We start from the raw sequence: 20977 nt of genomic DNA on the forward strand, positions 1-20977 counted from the left end.
CATTCAAACACATCGCACCGTCTAACCCTTTCCATGTCCACCTCGCAATTGTACAATCAGACTGACCGTCGGGTGGACACTTGGCTCCATGAAATCCACACTTGGGCACGTCCGGCGGGGGAGAAGTTCTTCCTCCTGCCCAGTAAATGCGTCTCCCATGAACCGGTTCATACTGTTTAATGTTCCCAAAGTAGTTGGCCACTACCTGAAAGAAAACCGTTACACGAACATCCAGACAAGATGATGCACAACACCCTGCCATACAGCTGTAGTATTGGAAATGATTTTACGAAGCTTCAGTTGATTCATCCTATACTGTCTCTTCAACATTTTCAACGGATTTGTGGGCTCCGTTTAAGTACGCATATAAGGGGTATAATCATAAAATGGACATGTTTCTCGGCTGGACAAAGCCAAAGGAAAAAGAGGATATCCGTTGCGGTCATGTGAGGATAGAGATGCAAATATCAAAGGTCAAGTAGGGACTACTTTCAGTTTTGTCAAGCAAACATGGCGTCGTCCATGTCATTCGGCGATCGAGACAGAATAAATCATCGGGAATCTTGAGAAGAAAATTTCATTATTAAAAAAATAGCCTAGTGCACCGAAAATCAGTGTGACGTAGCTTAGGCATTTTACAACTTTGTGCAACGTTTGAGATATACATTGCGAAACAAGTTAGCAGGACACTAGCCCTGAGCGATCAGTTTCCATGTCTGTGCTTGTAGACCTCTGCGGCTTGGAACCTTTCCCAAAACAGTTGGATTTGGCCGAAATATGTTCAAAATGTTTTACGTTGTTTCGTTCTGTCGTTATGTGTATCTGATTACACTCCGTAACACTTTGTATTTAGCTCGACAAAGCTCGCTAAATACAATGTTTATTTATTCCTAATACAGGATATTTACCATCCCCAACCACACTCGCGTGATAACCTCTATAAATCAATCGTTTGAGAGTAACTTTGGTTGGCAAGTCGATATGTTGTCTGAAAAAGTCGTTGCCGCAGAGTTGTCAGTATCCCCGGAATTACCTCCCTTTCCTCGGCGTGATCACAAACAAGTGATATGTCTGTGTATCTGAAATGGGGCTATTTTTGTTCACCTTTTTGAGAAAAAGTTGGGTGACTTACGTTTTGTGTGTTTTGTGTGTCCAGTCTATGTGCACTGCCCACATACAAAGGGTCTTTTTGGTGATTAAAGGGTGGTACCTAAACACTATGCAATCAACCTGTACACATCTCTGACAGGTTTCTAGTAACCCATACCTCCGTTTGCTTGTTACTTTTGTCGCTGGCAGCATATATCTACCTCCTACATGATAACTATTATCTGTAGATATCTAAAATCACTACCTATTAGCCTAAACCAAACAGTTTGTTCCCTGTGGTGGCTCAGACAAAAAAAGCACTGCTTCCCGGAAATGCTTCCCAGTTTCGGTCTAACAATTACACACACGCAAGTTATGTATCGCAGTCAGCAACTCTGATGGAACTATTTGACCTGACGCCTGTATTACCACTGAAGCCTAAACAGTTATGGAAAGGTACTTCTTTTTCAATCCTTGTCTGCAGGCATCTTGCCATAAGGACATGATCATGAACGATTATTGGCTACATATTGCAAAGCGACATCGGACATTTTATATTATTGGGTGCTTTTTCGATCTCAAATCAGTTTCAGTGCCTTTTACTTTACAGGTAGCCTATAGCTGGCTGTACATTGAAAACACAGTGTGTTTGGCTCCGCTGGTGTGTATCCTACCTCTAATCTCCCGGTCCCGGGGTGGAGGTCCAGTAGTGAGTAGTCGCTGTCCCTGTCCCCATTAGCGTCTATGCTCACCGTCCCACTGATGCCTGCGACAAGCAGTGAGTTAGTCAATGTTGAGTTACCGTGTTTTCAAGGATGTTCAATCTTTGTCACAGCAGTGTAAAAAGAATCGTGTATGGGTTATACAACCGACCCATGACGTAGGGACATAAAGAGACGAAATCATCAATATCATACCATACTGGTCATCAGATCTGCATTTCAGGTTAGGCCGCCATTGGCTTCATTGCAAATGATGAAAACAATGGGATAAACTTGGTTCTCTGTAAGTCAGGCGTGTTACTATCATTGATGCATTGCACCACATCCACTGTGCCAGCTGTAAACATCATCATTCAGTTTTGATCACTTGGCTAAGTGTGACTGCTAGCGGCGATATTTAGCAGCGTGTGAACCGCACGTATATTACTAGCACGAACAGAAGGACAATAAGGTACAGATGAAGTATTTGAAGCGCTTTATAAGATAGCTACGCGATAAATCACAAAGAACAATGAAGAGCGAAGCGTGGTGTATTTCACGATAAAACATTATTCTGTCATTAGTAATTTTGGGCATTCTAACATACGCATCAAATCGCATCGCATCGCTTCCTGATTAGACACCACCCCCGTTCATAAAAGTGACTTTGTGGTCCACCACCTTACCTCTGCTTCCTGCATGATGCCACATGCCATCAATAATGTCGCTCAAAACACAATGATCATTGGCCCAGTACGCCAAAACCTAATTGATTTTAATGTAGATAAACACTTTTTGCGTCACTGGTAAAATGTACCTGCGTCACTGTCGGTAGAACCCTACTCAGGTACAACGCCCACATATGTACCTTGAAATGTCCGGTTCCACATCCTGCTGGTGATGGCTGCACCATCACTAACATTCCCTCCAGATGCCAGAGTTTCATGAAGGCCGAAAGCGTACAGCATAACTGCATCGTGGAAGGCCCCAACAAACAGGTTCACCTTCAAACAAATTTACAGTGGTTACGACTTAACGCCGCCTTGAACAGTATAATGATCGGTTATTGTGACAGGTTACTGTAGAGTTAATGTATAGTAGCCTTGGGTTTGGTGCTATCAGATAAAACATAATATTCAGAGATTAAGTAAATCGAAATCCTAACATAACCATTGCCAAAATGACCAGTTACTTTTCCCTTTGAGCATAGTTAGGCACCCGACTGTGAAGCGTATCCTCTCTTTACATAACATCAAGACTTCTGTTGACAATATAATAACGAGCGTTAGAGTTAATGTTTAAGATGAACGTTTATGAAATTGAAATTGTTCTAGAAAACACGAGTTTGGACCTATCAGCTTGAAAGACTTCGGTGTACCTCCTCCTCGCCATACACGTAGTCGTGGTACAAGGCAGATCCTCGTTTCTTTACTTCCTTAGAGAACATGGCGAATTCGGCACTGGTAGGTTGCCTGTGGGTAACTGTCATCACCGCCTCGTACGCTTTACGTGCCTGTCTATTTCTCTGTGTCGTGTCACCTGCACGGAACCAAGGCTTTCTGCCTTCAATCCCACTGTAAACAAAGTGTTGTGTTCTGTTATACGCCTCTCAAAACACTATTTAAGCCATGCTCTTTCAAGAATCTAATCTGGCCCGGTAAACCTTTGGTTGATAGCATGATGAAGGCGGCTCTACGAGAAGTACGACAAACTGGTGCTTATCCCGGAATAAGAACACCTATGAATATATGACGAGCCCTGTACATAGGTGTGATTACTCCCGGGATAAGCTCTAGTGTGTAGTACTTCTATACATAAATAATAATAATTCTAAATATACATAAATGCATATAAGTCACCAAGGGCCGCCTTGAAACAAATACACTTCAAAACGACATTACGTCATCGCCCGATGATGGAAAAGGCAAGCTGAAGATCCATATATATGTGATAGCGTAAATAGTTTTGTTCTTTGAATTACCCCCTGAGCAGGGAGATAAATAAGAATGAAAACATCTCATATTGTACATGATATCTGTCCTTGAATGTCAGTTAGTGGTACACATGTAACTCCCTGTTGATATTGTTTGCTTGTTTGTTCGTTGTATAACGCATCACTCAACTATATGTCGGCGGTCTGTAAATAATCGAGTCTGGACCATGTCATCCAGTGATTGACATCATGAGCATCGATCTTCGCTACTGAGATACATATACGATGACATGCATCAACCAAGTCAACGAGCCTAACCACCTGATCCCATCAGTCGCCTCTTACAACAAGCATAGTCGACCTTTTCTCTGCCCGGATCTTTGGGAGTCGATGTTTCAAAGTGCCCCATACTGAGCACATCTACTAAACCACTCACAAAGAAAATCTACTGCCTCTGTTATTAGAAAAGACCGTTATTCATGAATGGCCTTTTAAAATGTGCATATTTTTAGAACAATATTGTTTTATTTACATAATAGACGATCATGACCCAAACCTACCTTGAGAACATGTCGAAGTTGATGACAACATACTCCCCGTTGTCAAGTCCAAGTTCTTCGAACTGGATCATGATATTCCTCACAGTGTCGTGGGGTGCACACAGCAAAATAACTAGATACAAGAGGATAAAAGTAATGTTTAGAGCAACAACAGGGTAGACTGACATCTCCCTCATTGTGTAATAGACATGGCATAACCTTAGTAACGCGTGATACAAACGCTTTAGAAATATGTGTAATAACAGTAAAGTTATTTCAACCCAAAAGATGCCAACGAAGGGACAAGCATGTACAAACTAGTCAAAATGATGCTATTTGATTTTTTTCAAAATATACTCTCCAAAACAAGAAACTCCAAAGTAGTAAAATCTTAAATATCTGACAGAGTGTTGCCAACATCCACACAAAATTAATACCAAAATGATTTGGAAATTTCTGCATGGAATGATTTATGTGGAAAGAATGGGGTACTGCAGAAATTTGTTGATGTCATCATGGACCGACAGTTCAAAATCGTTAAATAGGTTTGAGAATCTGTGAATCCAGTGGCAGGGTGTCAATAGGTGGCTGAAACATTATTATAAATACATAAGCTATTGTCAGAAATGAATTCTTTAAGTACCTTCCCTTTTATTGTTGGTGTTCACACTTCCCCATAGAAGGTTGTGCCCGTTCAGATCACCCATGATTATTCATGATTTAGGAAGCTGATCAGATTACGAAGTGTACTGGGTGAAGGAATGTACAATGAGTACAGATTAAATACTATATGCAACAGCTTGAAGACTTGTATCAAGAGGAACAGGGCTGTAAATGACGCCCTGCCTCACACAGATTGAACATCCTTTCCACGCCTTATCCCCTGGCGGTAAAAGGAATTTTAACAGTTGTACTGTCCTAAATCAAATTTATCAGTATGTTTGGAGACAAAGTGCTGATGGTTTAAAATCTTGTTCTAACAATTGTATCTCATTAAACAATTTCCTGAGTCCTCTGCAATTCCACTGAGTCAAATCAAGGGATCCACTCATAGATCTAGAGGCTCAAATGGGGATCTAGAACTTGTGGAATGGCCACTCCTATGTACATGATGTGATGGAGTGGTGTCCATATCAAGCAATTCAAACAGATTGTGAACCGTTGCAGGGGTTTCCAAAGAAGGAGGCACCTCCAAATTCTGGAGTGTCCTGGCCTTTTTCCTCAACTGTTTCTTTTTCTTCCTTGTCATGGGTACTGTCTCAATTTTTGGTGGATCAGATGGACCTGGCCTAGGGTTCTTTGTCTGAGAGGCTGATGTACTGGTCTGTGTATTTTGTGTCTCATGATTTGTAACCTGTGGATCTGTCACCCAAGATATGACTGTTTGACATGAAACAGAATTTGTTGTAACCTTGGGAGCAGTTGGAACAGCAGCAGGAACAGAAGTAGCTGCAGCAGAATATGTAAAAGTAGGGAGTGGAGATTGAATGGAAACTAATTTCTTGCTTAAATAAAAAGATATATTTTAGGTGTAGTTAATTTCGTGGATTTGTGACTGATGTTCAAATTTTGGGATTTTTGGGATGTCAAATGTGGTCCATCACAACTGGCACACTTGATTGTATTAGTGCCTCTCAAGGCTGTCATGAGCACCACTGCAACAAATGCAGACAGTTTTGAGAGTGCAGGTCCAGATCTTGGCACCATCGCCAAACTGTTGACATTTAAAAACATCTTAGTGGTTAAGGTAAATATACCCCTACAAAGATGTTAAAGTAGCCTGCTTTTATTGATTCTGGGAGAGTAGAAAGCCTGAAAGTAAACAGGTAGGTATTTGTTTTGATGAAGTTAAGTTTCTTCTTGTGAAACGTAACGCCTTGATTTTTTAATGCTGCTGTAATTTCTTCTTCTGTCATGTCAGACAGACAGTTTGCTCGATCTCGATAAATTCTTCTAAAGGAGTCCAGAGATTTGTGCACTGAAACCACAACCTGGGTGTTAACAAATTGTTGGAGACCCAGCAGATTTTGACAGATTGCTCTCTCTGTGAACATTCCACAAGAAGCGAACCATTTTGGAGACGGGTTACATTTTTTACACTATGAATGCCCTTGGAGACAGCAAAAGGATTTAGTTTAAGAGGGTTTCCATCAGTACATGAGATGACTATGAAACTTGACCAAGAACATGACGACGTTTATTGCTTTTCAATGAAACCAGAAGTTTGGTTTTGAGACAGTCTGTTAATAAAATTCAGCAACCCTGATCCCCTCCCGCCATCGAGTGTCAAAAAGGACGATGCTGCTACAAGGCCATGGGGGTGGTATACTCCAGCAAATACAGCACAAAAAGCTACATTTGTCTACCAAAAAGAAATGCCCAACTGGTCCGGCCCATGACAGAACATTGCGGACATATAGAATTCGGAGGCTGACATCACCAGATTGGCCCATGAGCCACCGCCTTCTGGCATAGAACTCTAGGCAATATTTGGATTTGCATAAGTTGGAGTATCATATTACATATAACAACACTTGTTTGATATGATTTATCTAAAGTGACATGCACAGGGCATGCACATGGCATGACGTGACCAGCCGATCGATAGAATCGGGCCAATTCTACCACCCGTCTAGGTGAAGTAAGGGTCGAAGTGTTGTGTTGAGCAAAAGGATCACCGGTTCGAATTTCATGTTCCCTCAACCACCAGACGCCCGTCCTCCACCGACACAGGGTTGCCCAATTCGGTCGTTTTTTACGACCGACAATGGGGTGCTGAGCATATATAGTACGGGTATATATAGATAGTATACATGATTATATACAATTTACATATATTATATGTATAGTGTGAATGTAAAAGGTATATATGAGTATATATAATATGAGCATATACACAAGTGTATCTGGTATTAGTAAAGATCGTATACATCAGTATGTATAGTAAAAGTACATAAGGATTACATGAGTATGTTGTGTACGAGTATATATGGTATACATGAGTATGTATTTGAGTATATTTATGAATACACATTATACATAAGTATATTTAGTATACATTATGTTTCAGGGAAGCAGTTTGTGATTCCATAACTCAAAGCGACAACACACTGAATACATTGAACTCAACTCATGCCATTGACATGCCACAGAGATCTTATAGGTACTGAACAAAAACATGTTAGGGATCCTGAATAGTTTTGGGATATTTGTGTAGTGAAGACTGAACACATAATTTCTTAAAAAAATATTCTCTTCATGATCCCTAAATTGTTTTGTATAGTACAGTGTAGTTGCACCCATGGAATAATCTAGCTAACATACGTGATTGTGATTGATTGTGAAGTGTTCTTTGGTTCCAAATTCATTTTATAGTAATTAAATTTGCAAAGAAATATGTCTCCATCGAAGACACAGCATTTTCACGATTCAATTTCAACGCGATATCAGGAGTATTGGAAGAAAAGATAGCGCAATTATATGATCCCTGACAGAATACCCGCGCTCTAGATGGGTTCACCAAATTTGTAATATTATGCAAACGGCAACACCCTACCCTCTGCCCTTCTTCTGAGCACCCCCTATCACTCAGATTATTATCTTCCATAACGGTAAATGACTTTCTATAATATTCCTTACGTAGCTTGTGTTAATACGTAACGCGTTTGTTTTAGTGCTACAAATGATATACTTCAAATAATTCCAAACGCATATGCAAGTGACATTATATATGAAGGAAATGGACATAGTAAGACGCGCCCTCAACTAATTGGTGTTGCGAGTAGGCCAAGTGTATGTTACAGAATAGACATAAGACCCTTACACTCGGTAATCATTGATTTAATCCGACACAATCTGTGATACAACTAAAATACACAGCGGCCTCACACACAGGTCATTCTCTTACTTCTGTTACATGTATATAAGATCTTACAAATGCGGCTTTGCATTTCTATAAGAATACTAGCTTGGTTATGTTTTTTCCGCGAGAGGTGCACACTCTAACCATGGCCTAAGTCGCACGTACATGATTGTTTCTGACTGAGTAAATGCATGGCTCTCAGTACTACATCCGTTTCATGCCACAGTCAGACCATAATGCATTACACTGTATGTAAGGAGGTGAGGCAGACACGATGTCCATATGGGGTGAGTGCTTGCAGAAATAGTCCAGCACTATCACTGTTAGGCCCCCCACATCAGACCCCGGGTACTTGGCGTGAAGGGCTTGCGCTTTAACCATTAGGCTCCCCACCGCCTACCTGATATTGATGCAGAGTGTGAAGTTCATTCTTGGTGGAACATTGCTAAGCTACGATAAACCAAACTGACTCAAGCGCTCAGTCAAAACCGTTAACAATACATTTCATATACAGTTTGGAGAATTCCTCTCTAGCATTGTTATAATAAGAGATACTAACAACTATGCTACAACTATCTTAAGTGTTTGACACAGTGTAGCACGTTTGATTCACGCCAGATGAGGTCCATGTGTCATTACCTGACTATACGAGCTTTTACATCACAGGCCTCGTGAGCAGGGATGTACACCTTCAGCTGGTGCACCTCACTTGCCATATATGTATCATTAGAGTACGAACACGAGAATAAGTTTCTTGAAATATGACACTGCAAACACGAAAACGTCGTTTTTTTCCGTATATGGTCATTGGACGGAAAAACGACGTTATTTGGACGTTTTCAAACCATCGTTTTTCCGTCCAAATAACGTCGTTATTTGACATCGGAATTTACTGGGAGAGGACGATAGCGTTAAGCTCCTCCCTTTCTTGATTGACATTGTCAATCAAGCAACAGCGTCTACCGGTATTTCTACTTCTCAGTTTTCATTGGTCAGTCCCCGCGTGTTAGGTTACAGGCCCGCGTTTGACGCTGCACTCGAAGCGCTTAGCGGAGGTACTGAAATCAATCGTTCTGCGCATGCGGATTACTTAATGCCTTGACCAAATTTTCCGTTCTGTGCATGCGCGATTTCGCGTATTGTTTCCTAGATTTAATGTCACCACTATTTGACAATGGTTCATAAACACAGTCACGTGAAGGTTCGGAATCGTAACGAGTAACTCCATTTAAATTGAAGAGTATCCCCAGTGATATGGGAGATTCCAAGATGAAACTATTCTATGGTTATCTAGGCTGCCACCCAAACCGATCTAAACGGGACCCGATAGCTTATTGTATGCTATATAGTCATATGGAAGTGGACAAGAACTATACATTGTATTCCGGCCGATTGTTCTTGCATTTACTTATAAGTCAGGAAAATGGACTTAAAAGGGGAGTTGTTGAATGTAATTATTTTAATTATTAAATGTTGCCTATACACTAATCTGGACGAACTTCTCATTGTTCTGTTTATGTCATCCTATATACTATTAGTATGTTACCGTTCTAAAGTCAACCTCTCACATAACATTATATTGTTCATAGTATCAAAGTTTAATCAACAATATCAAGAGCAGCGATTTAAACCACTGAAACACCCAAACACAAGGCTGTTATCAAGCGCTAGTGCAGACGTGATGCATCGTAAAAACTGTATCGTGATGTCTTCAGAAATAAAATTATAATACGAGATAGTACGGCTAACGCTGACTCACCGGTGGAACAAAGACATAATATCGCTAATACAGATATAACGTATTTGAATGTTAATACTAAAGACAAACAATCATTATTTTTGCAGTGACGATATAACACGTATACACGTTTATTGTTAACTTTCATCAGTTTTGCTCTTCATTTTAATAACTTTGTTTTCACATATATATGTAGCAATACCCGACAAGCCTGTCATACATAATTATGGGGCAGTTTTCAATCTTGTACTGACTTACTCTGGTGTTAATGAGCGAAGTTTATTGGCTTGTGTGTAAAACCCCGTTTTTCTGGTAATCCTATTATTACTTAGTTTATTTCTATCTAATGCCACCCTGTACTCTGGATCATGGCACCGTGACTATCCATAACAATTAAGATGAACATTCAGTTCAAGTAAATGAATGAGTTTGTTTGGACGCTACAGTCAGTCAAAAAACCAATGCTGTGAGGTTTGATAACACACTTCTACCAGGTCGAACATCGTGGATCCTCATTTTCTGCCTAAAGAGAATCATAGTTCATATGCTAATCCATCTGCGAATACCCTCCCACTCAAGATGACCTTACTTGTTGCTAAATCTATCATCTACCCCCCCCCCCCCCAATCTCCCCCCCCCCCCCCCCGCACGCACGCACGCACGCACGCACGCACGCACGCACACACACACACACACACACACACACACACACACAACTGACCTAAATAACCTGGACAGGAAATACTGCTGATCGTAGCCTCAGGTCAACTGAGCCGCGCCACCGCAGAATGTTCGTCCAACTCTGCAGGGGGCATTCTCAGTGGCTTCAAACGCGCTGAAATGTTTTCGCCTTGCATCCAAGATGCCGGACAAGTACAATCGTATCAAATTTGGCTATTTTAGGTCCTATCTCTTTTTTGATTACCCAATAAAGTCAATTCATAGTTACACGGTTGTGAAGAAGCTTACAACTTTATAAGACTTATTCATCTCATTCCAAAAAAGCTACTCGCGTTCACATAAAGTTGTAGTTATTATGTCACTGTTTTATTTCTTTAAAAATATATTACATGTTTAACAATAACAATTAAGATGAACATTCAATTTCCGATATAAGTAAATGAATAAGTGTGTTTTACGCCACAATCAGTCAAAGACCAACGTTGTCCGGTCTGATGACACTCAATCTACCAGGTAGCACATTGTGTACACCCTATCCCCATTGAAGTCTCCACTGTGGGTATTCCTGGGGACGAAAAGGCCCCATGTACCTAGGAATTTCATCAATACATTCATGCGCGGCATTCTCTGCCTAAAGAAGATCATTTAGTTAACATGCTAATCCAACTCGAACTACCATCCCGCTCAAGATGAATGTTTTATGTAACATCCAACAGGCCCACATTTACTCACGCACGCACGCACGCGCACACACATATTTGGATTTACCAATCCCTGAATTGAGAAGACGTGCGTTACGAAGCTCCTCCAAGTCATCATCAATATCCGTATATGTCTGTGATATCATTACCCATCCAAAGCCGAATATACATTTATTGTGTTTTCTTGACAACAAATGTTATAATTGGGATAACACTTTCTGAGTAACGTACAGATTCTCGTACTTTCTTGGGTTGAGTCCCGTCCGTGATTTGAACCCACACTGTGAGTGAGGCACCAAATCGCCAGAACACAAAGTTGGCGATCTAACCCAGCCACCGAACCAAAAATGTTAGTCCAGATGACGTATACTTTGTGTACTCCTCTGACAAGAGAAAAATGGCACGGCTTCTATGACCGAAAGCTTTGAACCAACAATACCTTTAAGAAAGTGATCAACAGTAACACACATTATATTTGGATACCACTTTCTCAGTAAACTACATATTTTTAGGGTGGAGATAATAGACGTTGATGGTTGATTATCAATGGACAAATTAAAGCAAAAACTTAACTTATGAATGATTGGTAATGGGAAATGGACAATAGGCAAACGGGAGGCGGGGTAATCAGCGCCATGCCAGTTATCTGTTGGCTTCCCTTGTTGCATTCCCTTCTTTGCTATCTTTTTACTTTTGTTGTTCTTACAGGTACAAATATATGTTCTCTGCCTCATAGCATTTAATAACATGCACCTGATGAAGGAGAAAGTACATATTCCGAAACGCAGTGTTCCTCCGTTGACATCCATAAATATTTTTCCTTGTGTGTATCAGTTCTTAATGCCCTTCAAAGACTCAATCTAGCTTTGTTTTTAAATGTGGTGATATTTGCGTAGAATATAATATGGTCATGCCTATATACATTTGGGTCTTTGTCTACATAAGCATTTAGACATACAATTTAAAGCTAAGGACATTGCTAATTCTGCAGGCATGAAGTACACGTCATAGCAAGCTGTGATCTTTATTCATACTTTAGATATTCGTAATGGAGATCTGTAACTGAAGTTTACCGTAATCTTCCGCAACTCTCACCTCCTGACCAGTTGAACGTCTTAGTGCATTCAGATGCCATTGTAAAATTCCAGGCTGCCCCTCTTTCTGTGATGTTTTGACGGATGAAATCTATTGCGTTATAATAACCTCTGTTTGCTGATATATAATATGTACATGTTGTAAAATATTTACGATATTTTAAACGTGTAATTCGATGCATATGCAATGCAATGTGAACATAAGTGCGGATGCACGAAGGCGGTTATAGTCATAGTTATACTGCGATGGATGTAGGGGAATGGTAGGGGGGTGTATGTATGTATGAAAGCACGAATACCGATACATGAGGGCGGATATAGTTATAGTTCGATGGATGTTGGGGAATGGTTGGAGGATGGATTATGTATGAAAGCATGCGCATGGATCCATGATAGCTGACGTAGACATAATGGTGGGGAAAGAAGAATGTGATGTGTGTGTGTGTGTGTGTGTGTGTGTGTGTGTGTGTGTGTGTGTTTGCGTGCGTGCATGCGTGCATGCGTTGTGATACGAGGGTTGGCGAACATGTTGTCAGATGATTGTGTGAGTAAGTTAAGTGGTTGAGGATGTGGCAGGTATGTGTATTGGTACATGCAGACTTGGGGTTGGGGGACTGGGTGTGCCTGTACTTAGGTCTTTTGTTTCACTCACTTATAGTGTTTTCTTTCACTCAAATACAGTTTTACGCATTTTAATGATTTTAGTGACTGAAAGGTTATACTGGCCGGGCATTCAACATATCTACCCCAACTACATACGTAGCCATTTTTATGGTGTACAATTCTTCTTCTACCTCTCTCTCTCTCTCTCTCTCTCTCTCTCTCTCTCTCTCTCTCTCTCTCCCTCTCTCTCTCTCTCTCTCTCTCTCTCTCTCTCTCTCTCTCACACACACACACACACACACACACACACACATACACACGCATTAATTGTTTTATTAAATGTATCTTCTAGAGTCAGTAAGAAACTAGAAATAACTGCCTTTGTTCTGTAAACCTCACCAAGTTTCAGCTTTCGCCTCTTCCTTTGTGGACTGAGGTTTCACATTTGTAAAATGATCTCTCTTATCTGTCTGTACCATCAACTTAACTGCCCTCACCCCCTGCAGTTTTCCCGTCCCATATTGCCAAGCAGGTGACCCACAAGGAGGAATACCGCCCTCCTAGTCTGTCTTACAGACCCTGATACAAATATATATCAAATACAGCCCATGCAAGTCTAAAATGTTTGGCAAGTCTAGATCACTGAAGAGAGTCACTGGGCTCCTTTTTATTATATTTTTATTAAGATAACTAAACAACTGTTTTTTTTATGTACGATATGTTCATTTCAGAGACTAGATTTTAGTCTAACCGCCCTCCCTCAGTCCAGTGATACTGTGCCTAGCACAATATGTTGGGGATACGTAGCCTTGCTGTGGGCAAACATTTTGTAACAATTTGGCAAACTTTGATATGTAAACAGCAAATATTATTCAGTTTTATTTCAACAAAAACGAAAAAATCGGATCCTACTTATTTTGTGGATACCATAACAATAAATCAAGCCAATAGATCGTTTGAGCTGGCACGAATATAAAAAATAATTAGCAAGTCGATAGTCATAATTCCCTCTGTTGGTCCCACGTGAAATGTTCTTCATGAATAGGATAGATGGCTGATAGACGTTCGACCGAATAATATCATTTGCTAACTTCAACTGTTCATCTAATTTCCATGAATGTATGTTACATAGTTCATATGTTCATGGGCTTCTTCACTGAATGTATAGTGTGGAGGACTACTTCACTTGAGGATAAGTAACATGAATAATGATGATAATTATGATAGTATTGCCATTATTATTCCTTCAGATTATTAAAAAAAAGTTATTATGTTTTCATAGAGAGAAAGAGGTATGGAGATTGTGAGATTATTTTTAGCATCGGAATTGTTAACATAATTCTTAAAGATATTATGTTTTGTTTGTTTGTTGTTAAATGCTGCACTCAGCAACGTAAGGATATTAAAACATTACATTTAGGTTCAGTTGTATTTTTATATTTGTATCATTTTGCAAATGTTACAGAGTCCTGATAAGGGATATATAATAATGTATAGTAGCTATTCTTAAAGTAAGAATATGTTAGATTTATCAACCAGAAATATTGCACACAAGAGGATAATCATATTTCATGACACTATTCAACGTCGAAGTCGACGATATTTGTGTATGTTATTGCTAAATGACACAGATACGTCATGATAAAGCAATTAAAAATTGGCATTTGATGATATACGATAGCTACGCAATAAATCACAAAGAACAAAGAAGGAAGCGATATTTATTTCACGATAAAACATTGTTCTATCATGACGTCATTTATTGAGATTCGAACATGCACTCGCAACTTGAAAAGTAAAATTTGTAAATTTGACCTTATTTTTGAGAGGTATGTGTCTAGTGAGTTGTTCCCAATAAATGTTGCTGGAGAATCCGAAAGTGAGAGTGATATGACAATCGGTATTGGGAGAAAAGGTACAGATGATTGACGAGAAAATTGTGAGAATATGCGGGACCAAACTCAAATCCTAAAATGGATTTATCTAGCATGGCCGCTGTCGGATTCTATTCAAGAAATCATCATTATTTAAGTACGGGTAAATATTGTAAAGCGTGTATTTTTTCCTAATTTAACACCCTAAAAGAGGCTGTACGTAATGTTGATATCTCATATAGAAATAAACGAGTCTCGGTCGTTGTTTATCGTACAATAAACAACTCCCACTCGTCGTTTGTTTTCTTAATTACATGACCATATACACTAACATTATATCTTTTCATGTTTATCGGTCAACAAAAGCGACATAAGCATTTCCATAATCATGAGAAACCCTTGCCAAAAGTAGCGCCAACTGCACCATTGCGACAACATCAGGAGCATGTTTCATGATTCATCATAATGAATGATGACATTGGATGCTCGCAGAAACACGAGCTCATTCCGATCCACTAGTGGCACCCGCCACAAACACATCCAAAGGCAAGCCAATTGTTCACCCGAAAAGGCAGAGAATTGCATCTGACATCATTTTTGTCATTGATACGTCAAACCTGGATATGCCGTCTACACGTCCAACACAAAGCCCAAGCCAGGACCCAAATCCTTCAAACCCGGCCAAAGTTCTGTTAATTACATACATTTCCCCCTAACCTTAAATAATCTATACTAGTTCTGAAGTAAATCGTATTTACCCGTATGAATCGTCTTATGTTATTTATTGCCGATAAACAGAATATGCACACTTTCTGAAAGTAATGTGTGATAAGTCACGCACCAAACCTATACATGCTGCTCTTACTTAAAAAAGAATATTGGGTTAATAAGATACGTATATTAAAGTACCATGCTTTCCTGATGTGCTCTCATTCTAATTTGAAATAATGGCATAAATAGTTACCACTCATCTTTCAATATTTTTCAAGGTTGGGTTAATCACGAACATATTTGAATATGTACAACATCTATACTTACTTATCTTTATACTTAAAGGCATTAGGTTTATCTGTCATAAGACCCCGAAACAAATATGTCCAACACAGCCAAATATTTGGCTCTTGGCTCCTTGTTCTTATATTTTATAAGTATTGTTTAAACAACTGGTTTTTTTCTGTAAAATATGTTCATTTCAGAAATTAGATGTTATTCTAGCATCAGGTCTGTGGTACGTTTACTGCATCAGCATTACATTAAAACGATATTACATTATATAAATCCACACAGAGGAAATGCTTAACATTTATCTTTTAAGGAAGAGTGCAGGACGACTTGCTTTATACATATAAATGTGGACATATATGTATGGACATTTGGATGATACAGATATATACCTCCTTAAAGATAGTACAGTGTTCGTAGATGACTGTAGAAAATGGAACAATTATGTGAGTAATCGGGTTAATACTACGTTCAGCAATATTTAGCCATATTGCGATATTGGTTTCCAACATACAAGATGGACCATGAAATTATGACTTGAATTTGGACCTGGCTTTCTGGTGTGATGTAACACCCCAGAATCTCCGGTAGAAAAAGGGCTCAAAGCAGGAATTAAGATCACGAGATGATACTGATGTATGCATCTTGACATATATTTTCGTAGTATTACTACCTTAATTCATCAGTATACATGTATTTTGCATAACAGGATATTATAGGATCGACGCTGACATGCGCATATAACCTATTCACCAGTGCTGTAATATTTCATTTCTTCTGACACATATCGACACGAGAAATTATATTTGAATTTAAAAGGAGCCCAAGTGAGATAGAAATTTGAGTCTGAACCTGTTGAACAAGGCTTGTTTCATTTTGGGCTATAGCATTGCCGCAAGGCCTGGGCGGAAGGGAACACCTGTTTGCACCCATCAGATACCAATCAGAACTTCTCTCTCCAAACGAAAACAAAATACGAAAGATGTCGGAAGTGTATCCTTCTAATTTTCTATTTAGATACATGTTTTAACTTTAAAGTAATTATATGTATCTTATGTATTATTGGTATCTGTGATGCTGGTTCCGTTTTGTTGCCATTGTGTAGCTTTTGTGGAGTTATTATGAATATCAAATACATGCCTTGAAATATGGACTTGTGAAAGAACTCATCATTGAATCATTTGCATTTAAATTAATGCATATACCATTTACTTGGCGTGTATGGACATATTATCCATCTACTTATACGTGTACACACTTATTATGGACATATACAGAATTTCATTGTACCTTATTATTTAAAAAAATACCCGTGAAGATCCGGGTTAGAATAGGCATTCAACAACCCATGCTTGTACGAAGGCGACTTGGCTCGCTGACTTGGTTGATGCATGTCATCGTATCCCAAATGCGTAGATCGGTGCTCTTGATGATAATGACTAAATTGTTTGGTCCAGACTGGATTATTTACGAACCACCGTCATATAGCTGGTATATTGCTGAGTGCGGCGTTAAACAACAAACAATCAAACAAAATCTATATAATTATTAAACACCTTCCAACAATGAGAAATTAAACTTATATTTTCTAAATATTCTGTTATATTTATAACATAATTTGATTCATAATTTAATTATTGCGTTGCTTTCTTCCCTGTCATTGCCTAGATCTCTCGTTACCTATTCACAAGAATAGATTAAAATAATTTGTTTTACTATCATATTTCTGTTTATCTAATTCATAATACGAAATTGATAATTCATTTATAATAGTATAGATCATATTCGTGTATATCACTATCTGATGCTAAGGTTTTATTTCAGAAAATATAATTAATTCAAAATGTAGAAAGATACACAATTTGCCATTATTTGACTTTTAAACTGTACAAAGTATGATATAATGATCAGAATACCTGTAACGGGTAGTATTTAAGAGAGAAATATTTGTCGAGAAGTCCCATTTTTCAGATATGCCCTTCAGTAGTATTATTGCATATCTCCAGAGAGAGGTTTACATTGTAGTTCTCATTATTTGTTGATAATTCAAAAAGCAACATAGAAAATATAATATATGCTACCATGACGAAAGAATACAGAGTATACATAACTCGCAATTCTATATATTCAGCAAACAGCCCAAAACCGAAACTCCACAACATATCCGATTACACTGATTAAGGCTGTCCCAGTTCTCCATGCGATACTGACGCCCGTTCGTCTCCCAGACCATACAGAATAAATTTAAAAGGAATCCAGCTCAAGTCTAGAACGATTTGGCAAGCCTAGATTGCCTTAATTCTATCCATGAAAGTAAGCATTAATAAAAAAATATTGTTCTTGTCTGCTTCAGATTATATTTTGTAGATACTTATTTTAACTAGGAAAATTGTACTGACACCGGCGCTGTCCCTATTGAAGCTATCCATAAGAATTTCGAATTGCCGTCCATTGTTCGATGTCAATACATCGATGACAAGTGAGGATATCATAAAGTAATCGTTGATGCCGCGCTACACTTTGATTAAAATTATAATCAAGTTGACTGGTGTGTACATTACTACAGTGAACATGTACATGATCATGCCCTAATAATCAAATGCCGTAATGTCAAATACTAATTTATTATTGTGTGATGAATTTAACTGGATCAGTGGTAACATGTGATATTAATATTCCATCAATTTCTTTCCTGGTTGGTCCAACCACGTCTACAAAATGAAAACAGAACAATTAAATTGGAGCATAGAACAATTCTTAATTTCAGGCTAGAGCTGTGGAAAACTAGACTTTCCCAATCATTATAGACTTGAGTTGGTCTCATGTTTTACATTATTCTCTTGGGTCAACGTCACAGCTCATACCATACACTAACAAGACCAGCTTGCCCCCCGCCGGAGCCCCCCGGATTTTGGTTATATCATCTAACATGGCCAACTCTGCTCTTAAGTAAACAAGAACCTAATCAGCGAGGGGTCCTTTATCATCCCTATGTGGTTGCTTATAAAAATCTGATATCTTTTCCCAAAGACCTGGTTAATAATATATTTTCTGCTGAATATTCGAAACAAATAGAGTGAGTTGGTACTACATGTACATATATATACGGTTCTATTTTAAATGACTGCAGCGCTCCATTATGAAAACAATTTGTTTTAACGCCGCTCTCAGCAGTATTCCAGTGATATATGACGGCGGTCTGTTGTATATGAAATATATGCAAATTGAATCTTGAAAGTTGTAACATTTCCGCAAATAAGTATCACATGCAGTATACAGTATATCAATTGCAATATACTGTATACATCAGTATACAGTGTGTCGCGAGCTCTGCGCTGGGCTGAAGCACACATTTCCTACACCTCTCCCTTCGGCAAACACATCACGAGGGTTTGCAATGAGGTCACAGGTCAGGCGTGCACTCGTCAGTTGTCTAATACGGTCAAGAGTAAGATCTTCCGGAAGACCACTGCACTGGAGGTATGTGGATAATTGAGGAGGTACTACGTGTTTGTAACTGGGAGTTGAACACTAAGCAATTTTAGAGAAGAGCTCACAATAAAACTTTATGGACTCGCGGACGGACTTGTGTTTTCATTTCAAGACGTACATTTATCAGGTTGAACTTCCTAACTGTAACAATAACTGAACTTTACGCCTTTTATACACATTTGTGATGGGGCGACAATGCGACAACGAGACATATTTTGACCTTGAAAATGTCGCGTTACGGCATCGTCGCCCTTTTGTAAAATAAAGAAAAGGATTATCAAAGAGCGACAATGCGACAAATGGCCAATTGTCGCGCTTTTGTTAATTTTGACACGTTTTGCTTGTTTTTGTAAAGGCGTCAATGCGACAATGCGACAACGAGACAATGTCCCTTCCATAGTAATCCGTGCAAATAAAACTGAGTAATGAAATAGAAGTCTGACATGCCAGTTAAAAGATAGAGTGTTGCAGCTTCTGATTTCATAGATCTTCAAGAAGGGTTATCACTAATGGGATGGGTGATGAGATCAACTACATACGCTGTGATTAACAATAATGCTCCGAGTCAATACATTTTGTCAAATGTATGACATGTATTACGTGAATGAACATATTGTTTATACTCGTCCATGTTTTTGACGGACAAAATAATTTACATGCTCGGTATTACTGAGGACGGGCATCATTGTGTGTTTCCGTGCTTTGTTCAGGTGAACAATTGACTTGTCCTTGCATGTGTTTGTGACGGGTGCCACTTGTGTGGCAGGATACGCTCACCTTTTCCCGAACACCCATTGGATGACCTGAACCACTTCGGATTTTTATCCCACATCAGTCTGATACACCATGATATAACTGATATACTGAAATACTGTACAGTGGAAAATAATGTTTAATGCGCTTACCGTAGTGTGTTACTGCAACTGTTCATATTTTGTGCAGTGATGTTATGTAATATGTAAAGGAATTTAAAGCATATTCAATTATCCAATTGATTTGAATAGAATATACTTGCGTCAGTGTATTTTATTAACGCCCCAAATCGTAATTTAAACACATAAAAATTATAACAGATCACGCATGGTGCCTTGACTTACTACTAGATTTAATGGGCCACCCCGGAATAAAATAGTTCCCCCCAAAGCGAGAAGATATATATTCCAAACAATATCCTCATTAGATGAGAAGATCTTTTACAGAATTACCTCAGTAAGTCAATTACAATGACAGAGCGTCGTAATACATTTACATCAAGTACAAAACGTCAAAATGGCCGACACGATAAACGTGACGGGAGATATTTTCGAAGTTGTTAATTAACCTGTGGCTATTTCAAGCCTTTGGCATCACTGATCAATTGGCCGATCATTGAAAGGTGATTGTGAAGATGTGTCAAATAGATACTAAGGTAAATTCATAGATTTCTGTAAATTGTCACTGCGACAGTTTGGATTTTTTTCGTGTTTTTTCTCTCTGGGATGGGTTGTAGCGAGGGTATCCTTAAATGGGCTTGCAACCACGCTTCTGTATGAATTCGTACCAGATAATTCCAAGGGTTTTCCCCAGGAATGTGGAAGTAGTCAGTGTTTAGGCCTTTTCAAGAATACAGTCACGTGAAGAACGTCATGTGACCGACCTCGCGTCCAAGTCGTATATCTTGTAAACTTC

The 20977-nt window shown here is 39.0% G+C and overlaps 1 protein-coding gene across 7 annotated transcripts in view; it reads right to left on the bottom strand.

Annotated features, from left to right (window-relative positions):
- The window catches only part of LOC139461014 (atrial natriuretic peptide receptor 1-like), a 34059-nt gene that overhangs the window by 3751 nt on the left and 9331 nt on the right, over window positions 1-20977 (bottom strand). For all 7 annotated transcript variants that reach the window (XM_071242490.1, XM_071242492.1, XM_071242491.1 and 4 more), the window contains 5 exons: window positions 4284-4395; window positions 3169-3364; window positions 2659-2794; window positions 1764-1855; window positions 67-205 (listed from right to left, as the gene is read on the bottom strand). In XM_071242490.1, the coding sequence (XP_071098591.1) occupies window positions 67-205; window positions 1764-1855; window positions 2659-2794; window positions 3169-3364; window positions 4284-4395 (675 nt within the window). The remainder of the gene's footprint in view (window positions 1-66; window positions 206-1763; window positions 1856-2658; window positions 2795-3168; window positions 3365-4283; window positions 4396-20977) is intronic.

This window comes from Haliotis cracherodii, unplaced genomic scaffold, assembly GCF_022045235.1.
Source record: "Haliotis cracherodii isolate W230 unplaced genomic scaffold, xgHalCrac1.p SCAF_14, whole genome shotgun sequence".
Classification (NCBI taxonomy): domain Eukaryota; kingdom Metazoa; phylum Mollusca; class Gastropoda; order Lepetellida; family Haliotidae; genus Haliotis; species Haliotis cracherodii.